This window comes from Ictalurus punctatus, chromosome 20, assembly GCF_001660625.3.
Source record: "Ictalurus punctatus breed USDA103 chromosome 20, Coco_2.0, whole genome shotgun sequence".
NCBI classification, from domain to species: Eukaryota; Metazoa; Chordata; class Actinopteri; order Siluriformes; family Ictaluridae; genus Ictalurus; species Ictalurus punctatus.
Genome location: NC_030435.2, coordinates 22,035,227 through 22,053,045, shown reverse-complemented (window position 1 = coordinate 22,053,045; position 17,819 = coordinate 22,035,227). Strand labels below are relative to the sequence as shown.

Genomic DNA, 17,819 nt, shown 5'->3' with positions numbered 1-17,819 from the left:
TATATATATATATATATATATATATACATATATATACATATATATATATATATATATATATATATATATATATATCTGTATATATCATAGCTCTCTATATCACATCTCTATCACTCTATATCATACATATCTATCTATAATCTCTCTATATATCTATGTGTGTATATATATATCTATAAAAAAAATCATATCTATGTATATCTCTATATCTGTGTATAATCATATATCTCTTGTATGTATATATACACACAAATATAGAGATGAGATATATACATGAGATAGATATATGATAGAGATATATGAATATATATACACACACAGATAGATATATATACATAGATGAGATATATATATATATATATATATATATATATATATATATATATATATATATATAAACTTATCTATCTATATATGATCATATATCTCTTTATATATGATATATCTATCTCATATCTCTCTCTCTATCCAGTCCAAGACATGAGTCTAATTAACACAAGGAAGAGAGTGAGAAATCTACCAAGAAAAACATCCACAGTAGTCAGAATAGTGGGACAATCAGGCTCTCCGTAACGTTATCCGGTTCAAACGACATCCGTCTCTCGCCATCGGAGCGCCGTTACCATCACGAATAACCTTTACTCCACAAACACATTCAGCTAAAAAAACAGCAGCTTGACGTTGGTGGTATTTAACGATGACCCTTTTCTGAGGTACGCGTTTCTAACACGCTGAAGAATACGGACGAGTGATTGATAGACGTGAACCACACACGACTGCGATAACACGGAACATGAACGGCTCTACTCATCCTTGTATTTGTTGCCATAAAGCGGCCATGTTTGGGGTCTTCTCTTTGCTTATTGCTACGGTAACAGGACACCGAGTCGGAGGACCAAGTTCCTGTCTATCCGACGAATCGTCTCGGGTCATCTGGAGTTCATTTTCCATTTCTCTAACCTCACAGTACGATATCACGCTTAATAAATACCCGAGTTGAACATACAGGGGTTTTCCTAGTCATTTCAACTACGATGAGCCTTAGCATAATGAAGCATCTCACTGAAGATAAAGGAACGAACGAACGTGGTCAACACGCGTAAATATTCACCCCCTTGAATTTTTCCGCGGTTCGCGGTGTTATAATCTGGACCTGAAACGGACACGAGCGGGATTATAGGTCACGCATCTACACGGAGTAGCCGAAAATCCTAAATCGCACAAGCATTCACCTCTCTCCGAGCGAAACCCCGATTCTAAAACCAGTCTCTCCAGGTTTTCGCAATCGTAGAAACACACGGAATCAAGCAATATTCGGAGGAGCTCGCAAGTTTGAGCCGAGACGCGGCAGGCGACGTCATCGCGACGCGCGCTCGGCCGAAGCCCTCTTCGACGATCCACGTGCGTCGAACACGAGTACAGCTAAAAAGGTCTTACTTACCAACAAACGACTACGAAAGAGCGTGCGAAACAATTTTGTGCGACTGCGTTTTCGCCGAAAAAAAACCGAAAAACAAACCATTTTAACAATTACGTAAAGAAAAAAAAACCAAAAAGACACCAAATCAGAAATTTATATATGATGACATCATAATATCGTGATCATATCGTCGTATCGCCCAGCCCGAGCTGTAACGCTATACAAAATGTAGAAAATTCCAAGGCACTGTGTATGGAAAGTGTAGCTGATAAACTCGACGTAGTCAAATAATGCTGAATTCCCATCTAATCTACAACAGAAAACTATAACGCAGTTGGATCATAAGTGAAATTTTATTGCAAAACAAAACAGTACGGATTCTCTCAGTGACACACTTCCAATCCCGTCCCGACGCATTACAGAATCCTGCAGAAGCGAGCGAACCGGAGCAGCTCCGTAACACGCGCTCGTTAACTGCAGGAGTTTCCATCAACCTGATCAAAAGACGTTCATGTAATTCCTCATTTGTCTGATGCTTTCATCCTGGCTTTCATGATAGGAATATTACGGTCTGATAACCATACAGCCCAAAATAATAATAATAATAATTTCCAAGGTGTCAGTGTATTATACGTAGGGTTTACTTTATTCGGTTAATGAAGGCGCTAAGCTCACGTCTGGTGAACGCTAGGCGGGTTTTTATTATCCTTTTAAAAGTCGGCCGATCCCGTTATAAGCTTCACGTGACGCGTCACACCTGGACGGAGCACGTTAAACGCGCATCCCTTACAGATTTCACAGTACCGGTAACTCGGCGCATATTCGATTGAACCTCGTCTTCGTTTCTTTGGGGATTTCAGAAGTTTCAGCTCATCGGGAGTACGGCGGCCGTGTGGAACGACAGGAAACGGAGACCGCGCGTGCTCTTTATTCGCCTGCGAGATGTTCGGATACTGTCGGGAAAAGCAGAAGGGTGCGGCTCCGTGACGTGCTTTAAACGTCGCTTTAACATATAGCCCCTTTAAAGTGGAATCGGTCGATTTCCAGATGAAAAGAAAGCACTAATACCTGCTTTAAATTAACATCAGGCTTAATATACACTCTCGGGTATACGTTCTCGGGTTAAAGAGGGACGGGGGTTAACACGGTACATGTCGCCGTGGTGATACCCTTTCACAATTTGAACCTTTAATACATCGCTTTAGCCTGGAAATGTTGATGTAGCGTACCTTTAAAAGGATTTGTCTGTCTGCTTTTCATGGAGGTAAAAGATTCGTTGTAAAGGTACAAAGGGTGTAGGGTACCGGAATCGTACCCTTTAGTCTCAGAATGCATTAAGCTCAGGACATGAACTATTGATGTTAAACCCAGTTCTCACGATTTAGTGTGTAGTCATATCAACAGTGACGGTCATGTTTAACACAACGATTAGAGGCGTAACCACGTCTACAATAAGGAGTCACCAAAACTAAAAAAAAAATTGGGATCCAGCCAAACCTTTCTAAAAGCCTAACATTTCCAACCCAGTACGCAGGTGCTAGAATTGTACATATCAGTGGTCCATGAATGAAAATGAAAAGTTATTGCACTTTAAGAATGTTCTACGGATGTAAAAATCACACGGAGACGATAAAGGAAGAACGATAAGAAGAAGAAGAAGAAAAAAAAAAGGCATTCCTTATATTTTAGTGTGAATATTTCTGAAGAGAAGCTAGCAGGTTCATGCTAAGCGAGGAGACGGATTATAAAAACAGCAAACGGGATGGTTGCTCGGAGCCGGGTCAAAGCAGCCAACACTCGAGATGATTACAAAAATAAAAGGGAATATATTATATTAGACAGAGCAAAGAGGCCTGGGGACGAAGCACGGGGTGGAACCTGATGGAAAGTGTAGGACAGTCTCTATACTTCGAGTAGAGAAATTAATCACACCCTCTTTCTTCACTTTAATGGCCCCTGTTTTTAAACTGTTATAATTATACTAGAGAGAGAGAGAGAGAGAGAGAGAGAGAGAGAGAGAGAGAGAGAGACATTGATGTCAGCATCGGTCCTTCTGCTTCAGTATAAGTGACACGGTGACAGCAACGGAGCTCTATGATAAGTTAGATAAAATACCATACAGAAATCAAAGTGGAAGGACAAACAGGGTGCGTGAACGTCCTTCGTCTTCCCCGTTCAACCCGGACGACCTTCGCCGCTCGTTCAGAAGAAGGAAATCGCAGTTTGTTTCGTTTCTTTTTTTTTTTTTCCCTCAATCATCTCGTGTCTCAGTCCGGTGGAATTGTCACCCTGTGGGAGTTAGATGAGGGAGCAGTATCCGCCGCATGCGCTGTAGCTGTGCGCCTGCTGCTCTCCCAGCTGAACGCTGTGATTCTGGACGCTGCTCTCCCACAGGCCCGGGGTCTGCAGGATCTTCTCCACCAGCTCCTCGAAGGCACACTGGACACCGTCCCTGGTCTTAGCGCTCGCCTCTGAGGAGGAGAAACGACAGGAACGAGGGCTTAAGATCTACGCCGGAATTACACAACACGGATAACTGGGCCATTAATATCGTTGAAATTACCCGTTATAGATTACGTATTAAGTATAGAAACACGTGTTTAAATGAAAATGGACAATTCTTTGGCATTTTCCCCACTTGATTTGATGGCTTGTAATCTGACTGACCACTAGGGGGAGCCACAATACAATATTTAACATATGCTACAATTAAGTGCTGCGTTTGACTAAAACTCCTAACTCATAATTTCAGACTAACGACTGGAGAAAACCCGAAAGCAATGATCCTGTGTGATCATGTGAAGACCGCTACACATTCCCAGTCAAGATGGAGGAGAAAAGGAAGTAAATATTATATATGAAAGGTTTAACTCTGGTGCAGGTCTCATCTACAGCACTTTTGCCTGCTCGTTTCCTTTAGATATTTTACGTCTCGCGTTTCGAAACACCTGAACCGAGAGTTCAAGGACACGAGGCTCTGATGCAACGACGATGACGTCAGTGGAGCGCGCAAGGCATCGTTCACGGGCCAACTCGACGACTCCGGCAGGCGGCGGCGGGTCAGATTACACACCGGGTCCGGTGGTTTACACAACGCAGAAACATGTCAACATCTTCGTTCTCCGGATTTTTACTGTAAAACTTCAGCTTTATTAGTTCCGGCTCACGTATATTTAATACACGATGGATTATCGGTACCCTTATTTTCGCTTGATAAAAAACAGGCCGGAGACAAGTAAAGGTTGATCTTATTAAGCAAAGAATGACACGATGGAAAATAAATAATAAAAGGGAAAAAAAATATATTCCTGGCAGTGTTCAGCGGAACACGCTGTACCGAGTCCGTCCCACCGTTTCCCCTGACCGGCTGTACATATAAACGAGCTTACCGATGAATAGCATGGAGTGTTTACGAGCAAACTTCAGGCCCTCGTTTCTGTCCATCTCACGGTTGTCCTGCAGAAAAACACAAGAAAAAAAAACCCCACATTTATTTGAATATTTTGACGCCTCAGCAGCGTAGGACAAAGAATCAGTCACTGAATCACCTGACGTCACCCTAAACGTGCTTCAAAGAACAGAAACGTTTCTATAATTAATATTAAACTGCTTAACATGATGATTTCCCAACAATTATCCTGATCACGAAATCCACAATCTATGAATATGCAAATCAGACCCGCCGATTTGCATACTAGACCATGACGGGCTCTTACGAACGATGACGCAAAATAAAGTCGAGGGTGATCCTAGACAGCGTACTAAAATCACTTCAAGTTCCTTAAGACACCGCGGCTCTATCGATATCTCAATTCTGATTGGTCAGATTCATTTTCTATAACAGCAGCTCCAACAGTAACAAACTGCAGGTTAATATTAACGTTTCTACGGTAACGACTTACACACTTGGATCCTAAACATATATATATCTGTCCATGGAAGGAGTTCCCAGTCCTAGCGGGCAGAAAAATATCATCAAAAACAATAACAAGAAGCCAACGGTCACTCTTTAGATCCGTGGTGAGCAGAAAAGCATATCGGAACCCACGACACGTCGAACCCTGAGACCCGTGGCCTCGGACCGCATCGGATTCCGATCCCGTCAGCAATAAGAGATGATAACTAACTTGTTAAACGGATGTTTCACGCCTTTAAAAGTAACTAAAAATGGATAAAAAGCACGACGTGTCGATCTTTAATAAATAAACACATTCTGTAAATGCTGGCGAAGTTGCTGTGGTATAAAAGCAATAAAAACACTTTAGTGTGATAAGAGGAACTTTTCCTGGAGCAGCGCGACCCCGGGCGCGTGCGTCATAAACCCTTTGTGTACCAGACAGGCGTCGCGTTGCGTTGCGTGTACAAACCTTGTCGATTTTGTTCCCGATGAGCATTTTGACGAGGTCGTTGCGCGTGCAGTACGTCTCCAGCTCGCTCAGCCAGTTCTCCAGCTTCGTGAACGAGTCCCGCTTCGTCACGTCGTACACTGAGACGCACAGGAGAGAACAACTGCAGTCATTTACTGTGCATTAATTCACCCGGCGGACATCTCGATTCACGACCGAGACGGGATGCAGTTTAGAACGTAAACGACGTACGCGAGCGAACGCTAGCGTTCCCGCGCCGAGTGCTAGCACCTTCCTAAACGAGTTCCAGCTCTCGGTATTTACAACGCGGCTGATTCGAAACAGGCGCGTCGGGCAACGTGCGCATCGTGTGTCCTCTCGGAAAGACGCGCACGCACACACACGCGTAATCTGTTGACGGACAAAGCATTAGCGCGCTGGGGAACAATAAACCAGGCCATCGTGTTTAACAAACACACACAGAGTGGCGTAATACCTGAGTAATCGATACGGACACGTTCGCGTACACATCGCCGGTCTGATAAAGCTGTTTGTCAGACCGGGATCTGATCACGTAAACAGCGCTGTCTGACTGAGCTCTCAACCCGGTCCAGCTGATATTAGATTTGGATCGCTCGGCCGAGCTTTCCAGTGACGATGCGCAGCCCTTCCTGCGACGGAACGAACGATGACAGCTTGACACCGACACAAGAGAGCATTGTTCTCTGGTTTGTCTCACTGCAGTTTACACGACTTTTTAAAAGACATTTCAATCAAATAAATTCTTCGCGCATGATATCATAAGCCACTCCAGAGACTCCAGACTCAAGGACAAACACTTTCTTATGAAAAATGCGTATGCGGTGTCTAGAATTTCAAAATGTCACAATTTAAAGTCCTGACATATATATACACACACACACACACACTCAAAAGTTAAGACACACTCATTCTTTATTTTTCTGCACGTTTTAAAATAACAATAATAATAATAATAATAATAATAATAATAAAGTGATCAAAACTCTGGAGTAACACAAATGGAACTACAGGAATTATGTTGTGATCAACAAAATCCAAAAAAAATCAAAATAATTTAATATTTTAGCATCTTCGAAGTAGACTAGAATTTCCAGAAATCTATTCTTGGTGTTTTCTCGAGCGATATCTTGAGGAATTTCCCTGAGATGTTTTTTTTAAACAGTATTAAAGGAGTTCACACTGGACTCTTATCGGCTGCTTTTCGGAAAAATATTTCTCTCAGAGTCGTCTGTTTAAAAAAAAAAAAAAAAAAAAAAAAAAAAAAAAAAAAAAAAAAAAAGATTATTTTTGTAAATAAAATGTTAGTTTTGGTCTAATGAAAGAAATGAATACGTCGGGACGATAATATCCGTGTCTTTGGCGCCGATTTCACACATTTAATCGCACACCTTCAGATCTAAAGGCTTTTAAGATCATGAGAACCGATTCAGTCGAGCGTCCGCAAACTTTTGACCAATCGTCTAGCAGCAGAGAGGCGCAGACACGGGTCAAGAGCATGAAGCCCGATGATGAATTTGATTAGAGAGTAAATAACTGTTGAACATTTATTTGATGGAGCACTTTTACTCCTGGTTCCTTAACACTCGTAACTGTTAAAACAGCACGGTACTGAATTAACATCTGAACCGATATTAACAAAAAGATTCTTCTCCAAACTGCTTTTAGATCTTAAGTGCCGTGTCGTGTGCGTGTAGACATCGCTCGTGTTTCTTCCAAGCTGAAAAATAAAAAGGGATCTTCACCCCCGACCCCGAGCCCCGCCCACGCTCAGTTACTGTTGCTATCTAGATCAAGTTGAAGAGTGAAAGGTTTCGTTCAGACACTGACTCATCGTTTATTACAGCCGGCCACGTCACCGCTTCCTCAAAACGATCGGTGATGAAACACCGCTAGGACGTGAGCACCCTGCGTGGGTGTGTTTGTGTGTGGGGTCGTCTTGGGTTGGACGGGTTTCGCTTACCTAATATTACCCCCTGTGCTCCTCTGTAGTAGCTGGGCGTCAGAGTTCTGAACCTTTCCTGTCCGGCTGTGTCCTGGGGAAAAGCAAAAAAAAAAAAAAAAACCCACTTAATTACGCAGAGTTAGATATTAAACACACGCGGTGATCGGACTCATCAGCTTATCGTGGTGCGATGCTCCAGGACTCGAGTGTGAGTCTCCCTGCAGTGAACAAACAGCATTAAAATGGCAACAGCGACACCTTGTGGCCGAAATGAACTACTGCTTGATTGGCAGATGTGTTCGAAGTGTATTAAATTAGATAACAAGTAGGACTACTACTATATATATAGAAAAAACACCTGTACACCTGTTCAGGAAGAAAAACGAAAAAAAAAAATACACATCGAGTGAGCAGTTCTGTGGTTTAAACTCCCTTGTTAATAAAGAAAGGTCAGAAGAAAACGGCCAGATTTTCCTTTTGAGCTGCCAGGAAGGACAGAGCAACTTCATATGATCGCTCTATACATCTCAGCACAGACTCGCTCAACCTGGACAACTTAAGATCAGAAAACCCGGTAATCCCCTGGTCTTCTCCCGGTCCCGGTTTATATGTAACGTGTACGTACTTACCCATATAGCAAGCTTGGCTCTGTTGCCGTCTACTGTGATGGTTTTCACTTTAAAGTCCACACCTAGAACACACAGACACCGGTTTTAAAAGTCCACAGCTCTAAAACTGTTCACAGGTTTCATTGCATTTCTTTCTAACAACACCTTCAATCGAAAGCAGTTACTACTACGATAAGTGTTATTTAGCTGGTTATAATTTTAACTGCCAGTCACTTACATTTGATGGGTTTAAAAAAATAATAAAATGCTGACTTTATTCTAACAGAATAAAAAAAAAAAAAAAAAAAGTCCTGTGTTTGGTATTTAAATTGTTTACCTCAGCGGTGATCTAGGCTCAACGTTAAGCCTCGGTTTGGTCTAATTCTGGTCTGCGGTTACGTTACCATCCAGAAACCGAAAGCACCTAGTCATAGGAACGTTTCTGGCTTTGCGTATTGAAGGGACGAATCAAACCCATCATATTTACAAGGCCAACATAGTCGATCTGAATCTTATATCGGTCTACAAATGATGTAATGCGTCTGAAATTCATAGAGAGCGATGGTAGCGGTAATACAGGAAAGTGATCCTCTGACTCACCGATCGTTGCGGCTAATTCTGGGTCGAACGTGTCATCTGTAAACCTCAGGAGCAAACTGCGAGAGAGAGAGAGAGAGAGAGAGAGAGAGAGAGAGAGAGAATAATAATAAATGAATAGTCGTTATGAATAGTAAGACGCATTAAAAACATCTTAGCGAATCCTCTCCCCCATCTCGTCCCATGTTGTTAAGCTAGGTTGGATTAAACGCTTGTCTCTAACGAAACCAAACACTCATGACACTCATTTTAAATTTCTTTCCATACACACTTCAGAAAAGGACTTTATTATCTGCATTAATTCACTGTCAGTAAGTGTGAATCCAGAGTCTATCCCGAGCCAGGAATGCACTCTGGTTGGGACGGCAGTCAGCTAACCGAAAAGAGTCGACTTTTTCGGCTTCCAAATGACCCGTTGGATGATATTAGGACTAATGATTGTTCTTCTTGGTCTAACTATGGACGTTCCATGAAATCTACCTTAACTCTAACTTGTACTTAACAAAATAACTTTTTTTTTGCAATCCCGCTATCCGGCTTCACCCAGAAGAGGATAGGTTAGTTTCTGAGCCTGGTTCCTGTCTTCCTCATGCTGTCTCTAAGTCGTTTTTCCTCGCCACTGTCAGCTCTGGCTTGCTCATTATAGATCTAAACCTAAAACCGACCTGAATATACAGAAAAACAATTTGAATCCTTTTAAAACCAGCCAGGCACTACAAATGTAATCCTGCCTGAATTAACGTTATTGTCCGGCTGTGTGTTCTTTATTAAGAAGATTAATTTCCACTCGTTCTGATGACTGCTCGGCTTCCGTAATACACTCGGATGTTTAAAAGAAGTATTTGGATCCAAACATTTTGATTACATTCATCACAGAACAAGAGTAACACCATTGGCGATTCAAAGAGTCGACTCGATCTGAACACCACCTCACGATTAGCATATGTATATGTATTTTTTGGTTAATCTACTAGCAAGATGTTTGGTTTAACGTGCTAACAAATTATATAGATAGACAGACAGATAGATAGACAGACAGATCTGCAGATTACTCTATGATGTGTCACTCGGAACGACTCGGCTCTTTGAAGAACCGGTTCAAAGAATCAAATCTTTCTGATACAGCGATATTTGGACTCACTGACCTAACCCATGTACCACCAAACTCTAATTTAATATCAAATAACAAGCATGACAACCTTGATAACATGTTAAACTCTTTGTTCAGAGGTATAATTTCGGTTTCATGATGAAAAAAAACTGTGCTTTTAGATTAACACCGTCGTCATGTTCACTCTTATCCTGTTAGCAGGCTAATCTTGTTAGCTAGCTCGGTGGTATTTATTTATTTAGATGCCGGGAAGGAGTACTAGTCTATGCAGCCATCATTTAGGTAATATTAAATCAAATATTCTTCAACTGCGTCTGAAATTTACGGTCAAAATGTACGTAGCTAGTCAACACTACACTAGATTGCTTCCTTATCCGTTTTTTTCCAGATAAACCTGCTTTCTACACTACGATTGGCTGACAGATCAAGTCGACCAATCAGATTGCTGCGACAGGGAACAGACCAACCAATCCAAGCGTAGAAGGCGGGACTTATACGACAGCTGAGCACATTTATTAAAAAAAAAAAAAAAGAAAGAAAAGAAAAAAGAACGCCGTTAGCTTGAAATGAAGTTGCATTTCACGACAGAAAAAACATTACATTCAGACATCTAGCATGTCAAACTAATACATGTAGATGGTAATAAGACAATACAACTATAAAAGGCTTCATTGTTTAGCTGAAAATAGCGCGATAGGACAGCTAAATTCGCTAGCATATGGAAGCTAGCAAGCTATGCTAAGTTTGTTTCGCAAGTTCTGCACGTCACCGTGATCCAGCTCTTCTATTATACACTTTAAAAATAATAATAATTCGTGTTACCTGGATTTTCCGACACCGCTCTCCCCGATGATTAATATTTTTAAGGTGGTTAACACGTCGTCGTCCATGTTGTGAGGTTTTCTGGAGCTTCGCTCGAGACAATGCTGGATGCGGTGACGTGACGCTGTTTGTGTCTGAAGGTTGGCGACGTTTGTGGTGGGCGGAGCCACCGAGGTCGCTAGATGACGTCACAAGTAGCCAGTGACCACCCCAGGGAGGAAAAAAAAACGTTTATATTTTTTAGTTGATTGTCCATTTGTCTCTATCTTTCTTAGTATTTAAATGAAGTACGTATTTTAATTTTAAAGTTTAAAGGCGTCATGGATACTGCTTGACATTTGAACTGAGATCAGGTGTGACACAATAAACCTTTATTTCCCTTTTTACTGTTGGAAATGGATGAAAAAAAAACATAACCATGATTTCATCTCATTCTGTCATATACAACCTTCCAATGTATACAGATACATTACAAAGAAAAACAGAGCTCGGAAGGAAGTAGATAATATGGCCGAAAGTATGTGGACAGCCGTATACGTAACGGCAAAGGGGGCGTAAAGGCACTTTTCCACTGCACGGTACGGCTCGGCTCGCTTTACCAATTCTGAGCTTGCTTTTCCACTTGCAGTTTAGTAGCAGCCTCAACGTGGGCGCCGTCTTCCTGTACAAATACACGTTCAGGCCGTGTTCCAACCGCCTTTCCTGTTCACTGAACACGGACCCTATTAAGGCCGTAAATAAAATAACGCCGTTCAAGAACCTACGTAGTGCTTTATATGACCGAGTTAGATTCAGCCGCGACAGGAGCGACTTCGATAAACGCCTGCTTGGAAATCGGTAACAAGCGAGATGTAAAAAATCTAAGACAGAAACCTTTGTTGTATAAATTTCAATCGCAACGCGTCGGCAAAGGTGCGTGAAATTGTTCAGCTGATTTAGGTGCTGTAGATTTGTACCTAAAGAGTTGCTGCTGTAATCATAGACCGTCCTGTACTCATCCCAGGACTCTTATTCACAGTCTGAACATATCTTACAGAATAATACACTCGGTATTGTTTGTCTTTACTCTTCTACACGTGTACAAAATGATAATAATAATAATATTCAGTCATGTTAAATTAAGGACAGATTTTAGTCCTGTATCACATTGCCTCAGATTATTTTCCCTTGGGAAGAATGCTAAAAAAATAAAACGGTGCTAGAATCCTATCAGAAGAAGAAAAGAAGATCTCACTCTACTTCTATGCTCTCTAAAGCAAGCCTATATCCAGACTTTTATCAGCCATTTTGGAATATCTTTCCACTTCAGTGATCTGGAAAAAAAAAAGTACCAGAACACAGTGTTTTCTCTTATTCATAATAAACATTTTCAGATACATACTCTTACAGGAAGAGACCAAAAAAAAAGGAAATGACTAAGTATACTGAATAAATATATCCCTTTTCCCATTTTGGATGAATCAGCAGTATGCCATTTCCCCGAGGATAGCTTTCCTTGGAACGAACAAAGACCTATTGTCCTGTTCCCAAAGTGCATAATGGCCTCCGGGGATACGGGAGATACCTGACCACTGCATCAGAAAATTACAGCTCTTCAAAGAAAGCTTTACTATTGGATGATCATTCAGGAGACAATTCCTAATTGTTCTAGCAGTTATAAGATAACGGGGAGCTAAAGGAGAACCTTTGTGTCCCAAGTCAAACAACACTGTGTGAGGTTGGTGTGATCTTCTGAAAGTTTCAGGTTTTCCCTTCTGATACACCCGATCCAGGCCACGAGCTCATTATGAAGCTCTTCATTAGAGCAGTTAAAACCTGGAACAGGAGAAGTTGATGGGTCTCTGATTGGAGAAACTAGCAGTGAGAGAAAGACAGAAGATTAAGTTGGGGAAGCTTTAGGGGTAGGGTTTTAGGAGGTAATGCGAAGGTAGGGCTTGGAGGCTCAAAGCATATCAAGTCCTCACGGTCACCATGGTGCTCCCCACAAACTGTGTAGAGAAACCGATCCGATCTTGTCTCGAAAAAGTCGGCAGGTCGGTCGGAGAGCATCCGTGGTGGTTCATCGTCATCCCGCTCGGTCTGTCTGTAACCCTCGGCGTCGGTTTCTACTTTCTCGAGGACAGGAAGTCTAACGACATCGTGAAGGAGTTCACGCCACGGGATGGGCATGCAAAGATGGAGAAGCATTTCTACGAGACCTTTTTTCAAAGCTGCGATGACGACGATGACGACGACGATGTGTTTTCTGCTCTGAGGCTGATCACTGACGGTACATACGCGTCCGCAATTTTCACTTGTGGGACGAACGTTCTCAGCGAAGATGCTCTTGCGGAAATCCTGCGCGTGGACGCCGCCGTGCGGAGCATGACCGTGGGATACGACGGACGGGAGTTTTCCTACGATGATGTTTGCGCTCGAGTCAACGAGTCCTGTCAAGAGAACGTTCTTCTCAAGGTTTTGGACTACAACGCGAGCAACATCCACAGGTACAACCTGAGTTTTCCTGTACATCATGATGGCACACTCGGCGTCGTTCATCTAGAACGTTCAGTTGGGCAGGCTGAAGTGGACGGTAATGGATTTGTTCAGAGTGCCAAGGCAGTGAGACTCACTTACTACCTACGACAAACTAACAGCATGCTGGAGAAAGCTTGGTTGAACGACTTTGTGAATTTGCTGGGCAACAAGTCAACGTACGTGACGCAGGTACGTCAAGACTTCTTGATCTCTAGAGCTAGTTGAGTCCAACTGTCTCCTGAATGTCCAGAGCTCAGTGGAATTTGGTGGTCTTCCTGCATCGTCAGACCTAATCGACCAGATTTAAGATCACCAGATTCAGTTCTTCTCACCAGGTTTAGTAGGTGTGTTAGAAGACATTGATAGATTGCAGGCATACAGGTCCAGTCATCGACTCCTCAATCTGAGGCATTTAAATTCAGCCTAAATGAACCAGAAAGAATCTGGCATGGTGGTGAAGTAGCGGCGATACCTCACAGCTCCAGGGTTCCCAGTTCGGGTTCTTCCTGTGTCGGCTTTGGCTACTTCTGAGTTCTCAGGTTTCATCCCACGTCATCAAAACATGCTGGTAGGTGAAACAGGGACCTGAAATTTCCCCTAAGTGGATGGGAAACTGGGCGCACCCAGCGTTCCCAGGATAAGCTCCGGATCCACCATGACACTGACCAGGATAAAGCTCTTACTGAAGATCAATGGTCTTTGTGGGAATCTACCTTCCCATAGAGCTTAGACCCAACACACCTAATTCTAGTACTCGAGTGCTCTTGATTAAGTGGACCAGGGGTCGTAGATTAGGACGGTAGCAAAATCCGAAGTCTAGCACGGCGATCGTCCTGCTTCATCACACCTACTAAAGCTGGCCATTCAATTACGAACAAACTATTCTGAATTCTGGACAAACAGGAACAAAGCTGAGCTCTGCCACAATAAAAGGTATTTAGGAAGCACTGACAGCCATAAATCATGAAAACCGTATTCATTACTCGAGTGGGCTTCCTTCCAGGTGTCCTTTTTCACATCCGTATCACGGCAACAAGAATTTGAGAAGAGCACCGAGTCCGTCACACAGCTTTTCTCCATCACCTACTCTATTGCCGTTCTGTTTTCAGTGCTGTCGTGTGTAAGGTTCGTGTCACACTCTACACTTTTATTAGAATTACAAGAAGTATATCAAATAAAACGACGAATAACTTGACCGTGCTCTGACTGACTTCGCCCGTAGGCTTGACAATGTGAGGAATAAAGTGTGGGTGGCCTCTCTCGGAGTGATCTCGACCGGACTAGCCGTGCTTTCCGGCTTTGGCTTACTCTTGCTTATGGACGTCCCGTTTGTCATAACCGCGGCATCTTCTCCATTCCTGGTACTCGGTAAGACACTTCTTGATCACATACACTCCATAAGTAGGTTTTTCTGAAGTCGTGGTGCATGAATTGCTACAAATATTGACTTTTTCAGGGATTGGCATCGATGATATGTTCATCATGATCTCCTGCTGGCAGAAGACCAACGTCCAAGACAGTGTAGCAGAGCGCATGGCTGCAACCTACAGAGAAGCAGCCATCTCAATCACAATCACGACCTTGACCGACGTTGTGGCTTTTTACCTCAGTTACAGCAACCCCTTTGGTTCGGTACGGTCCTTCTGCCTATATGCTGGCACGGCCATCTTGTTCTGCTACCTCTATAACATCACTTTCTTCGGCGCGTGTCTGGCATTGAACGGCAAAAGGGAGGAAAGCAATCGGCATTGGTTGACGTGCCTGAAAGTTCCAGAAGGACGCCTACCTGGATCTTCAAAAGCTTATATTGCATGCTGTGTGGGAGGAGCCTACAAGCACGAAACTGGAACTGAAGAGGAACACGTGATGCAGTTGTTCTTCAGGAAGTACTACGGACCTTTTTTGACCACAGGTCTCGCCAAAGCAACAGTGGTTCTCCTTTACATCGGCTATATTACCACCAGTATCTACGGATGCACTACGATCGAAGAAGGGATGGACTTGAAGAACCTGGCGCTGGATCGATCGTACGTAGTCGAATACTACGAAGACGAAAAGACGCACTTTTCCCAGCACGGTCCGATCGTCATGTTGGCGGTCAATGCTACATTTCCATATTGGGACGAAGTAGAACGACCTCAACTGGAATCTTGCATTTTGGAATTCCGAGGCCTTCCTTTCGTTGGGAACTTGGCCACCTCTTGGCTTCATTCTTTTGAGAGTTACGCCAAAGAAAAGCACCTCAACATCAGCTCAGAAGCTGAATTTATGGAACATCTGCACCCGTTTCTACAGGGACGACCGATGCTCAGATCGGACGTCAACGTGACTGACGAGACGATCCGAGCCTCACGCTTATTTCTTGAAACGGTTAACGATCCGTCGGAGAAGATCATGCTAGAGACGTTGAGAAAAACCGCCCAAAACTGCCAATTCCCATTAGTGGTTTACCATCCCGCGTTTATATATTACGATCAATATACCGTGATTGCAAGCAACACTATTCAGACCGTTAGCATAGCTACCGCGGTGATGCTCGTCATCTCGCTTATACTCATCCCAAGTCCAGTTTGTGCTTTATGGGTCACTTTTGCCATCGGATCCATCATCGTAGGAGTCGCAGGCTTCATGGGGTTGCTAGGTATCAGCTTGGACTCCATTTCAATGATCAACCTGGTCATTAGCATCGGGTTCTCTGTGGATTTCTCAGCTCATATCTCTTACGCGTTTGTATCCAGTGCTAAGCCTAACGTGAACGATAAAGCCGTGGAGGCGCTCTCTCATCTGGGCTATCCGATATTACAGGGGGCGTGTTCTACGATTCTCGGCGTGGTAGTGCTCTCTGCCTCAGTAAGCTACATCTTCAGAACCTTCTTCGCCATCACGTTTCTGGTCATCGTGTTTGGTTTGCTTCACGGCATTGCTTTTATCCCGGTGTTTTTAACCTTTTCTGGATTTTGCGTCAAGTTTTAAATCGTTCTGCTTTATTTACTATATAATACCCATATAAAGGAGCACAATGACTAGAATGACAAAGTTTTTTTTTTTTTTTTTTTTTAATATATATTTGTAGGCTTTTTTTATTGTATTCGAACGTCGTTTAGAGTGAAATCCAATCATGGGAAGATACAAATGTTCTTTTTTTGATTCATGAATATAATAATCTCTATATGTGGCTTCTTGAGCTGTAGAGTTCACTGGATGAGGGCATCATGCTTTTTTTTTTTAAATTTCTCCAAATCAAATTAAAATATCTCGTGGTGTCTACAGATATGACGAATAATATCCCTAAAAATCGGTGAGATTCAACTCGTGGTTGTTTCACACTGCTCCATGTATGATAAGCAACAAATAAACTCTGAAAAATCACAGTTCATCATAGACTCTTTATTCCATCAACCACTCATTCATCGTTAATGACGCACGAGCTCAACTCCAAATAAAAATCCACCAAACCTCAAGCTTACATTCTTCTATACACATATATACACAAAGATAAAATGCTCCAGCATAACACAAGTTTATTGATATATACATGATTAACACAGATTGGATAAAGGATAAGGGCTGACCAAACCAAACTATACTTAGTTCCAAGAATAAAGTGTTCTTAATTAGTTAATTACACTAACGCAGCAATACTCGGAGATAACCGGCAGCCTCAATCAAACCTTTAAGGAGCCTTTAGGATCGTGTGTGGCTTTTAAATAAATAGGACACCGAGGACGCTGGAAACGAGAAAACCGCGCTTAATGAAAACTTCAGACTTAAACACGTTATTTTTGCACTAATTGACCTTGCGACAACGGGGTTTTCTCCAGCTATACGTCATCTGATTCTGATCTCTAGTTTGTGAGACCCCCGTCTTTGGTAACTAAAAAGCATATCTGACAGTATCTACAGATCTTCCTACGGAATTTGGAGAACATAATCCAGCATTGCTGGGAAAGATCCCGAAAGCAGCACCGTCCCCCCCAACTCTAAACATACATCTCCGTCATTATCCCTACAAAGTGCGTTGAATTTCCGATGTCCTGTAAGTTTTCCTGAAGGCCACATCTCTGCATACATCACCTCTCCACTGTGGAGAACTTAGCGGGAAACGCCTTTCGGCGAGGGTGAATTAAGGAGTAGTGTGTATTTGTACGTGTTCATCATTTATCTATACATACAGAGTGTAAAAGGCTAGAGTTTAAGCTTGCCAGGATGTTGTATTGCTTATGTACATTTACACACACACACACACACACACACACACACACACACACACACCGCGAGACTCATCTGGTCCCCAACGTTTTTCCTTCCAAGACCATCTGAATATCTCTGGCGTCCAGCGTCTCGTACCTCAGCAAAGCCTCGGCCAGGTTCTTGTGCTCTTTCGCACGAGCCTTCAGGAGAGCTTTAGCACGCT

The 17,819-nt window shown here is 42.7% G+C and overlaps 3 protein-coding genes across 3 annotated transcripts in view; 1 reads left to right on the top strand and 2 right to left on the bottom strand.

Moving 5' to 3' along the window:
- Positions 1 to 1,754: 1,754 nt before the first annotated feature.
- rab18b (RAB18B, member RAS oncogene family) lies at positions 1,755 to 11,048 on the bottom strand. The gene is made up of 7 exons (XM_017495529.3): positions 10,889 to 11,048; positions 8,959 to 9,014; positions 8,380 to 8,441; positions 7,769 to 7,841; positions 5,788 to 5,906; positions 4,810 to 4,876; positions 1,755 to 3,891 (listed from the first exon to the last, which is right to left on the bottom strand). The coding sequence occupies exons 1-7, from the start codon at positions 10,954 to 10,956 to the stop codon at positions 3,719 to 3,721; spliced, it is 618 nt and encodes a 205-aa protein (XP_017351018.1). The 5' UTR covers positions 10,957 to 11,048; the 3' UTR covers positions 1,755 to 3,718.
- Positions 11,049 to 12,782: 1,734 nt separating this feature from the next.
- On the top strand, positions 12,783 to 16,511 carry LOC108280496 (patched domain-containing protein 3). Its single transcript, XM_017495528.3, has 4 exons — positions 12,783 to 13,594; positions 14,409 to 14,530; positions 14,628 to 14,773; positions 14,862 to 16,511. Exons 1-4 carry the CDS (start codon positions 12,860 to 12,862, stop codon positions 16,376 to 16,378), a joined length of 2,520 nt encoding a protein of 839 aa, XP_017351017.1. The 5' UTR covers positions 12,783 to 12,859; the 3' UTR covers positions 16,379 to 16,511.
- A 266-nt stretch (positions 16,512 to 16,777) lies between these two features.
- The window catches only part of yme1l1b (YME1-like 1b), a 12,346-nt gene continuing 11,304 nt past the window's right edge, over positions 16,778 to 17,819 (bottom strand). Inside the window, exon 18 of the mRNA XM_017495527.3 lies at positions 16,778 to 17,819. This exon is cut by the window's right edge and continues 10 nt beyond it. Within this exon, the coding sequence (XP_017351016.1) occupies positions 17,686 to 17,819 (134 nt within the window). The 3' untranslated portion in view covers positions 16,778 to 17,685.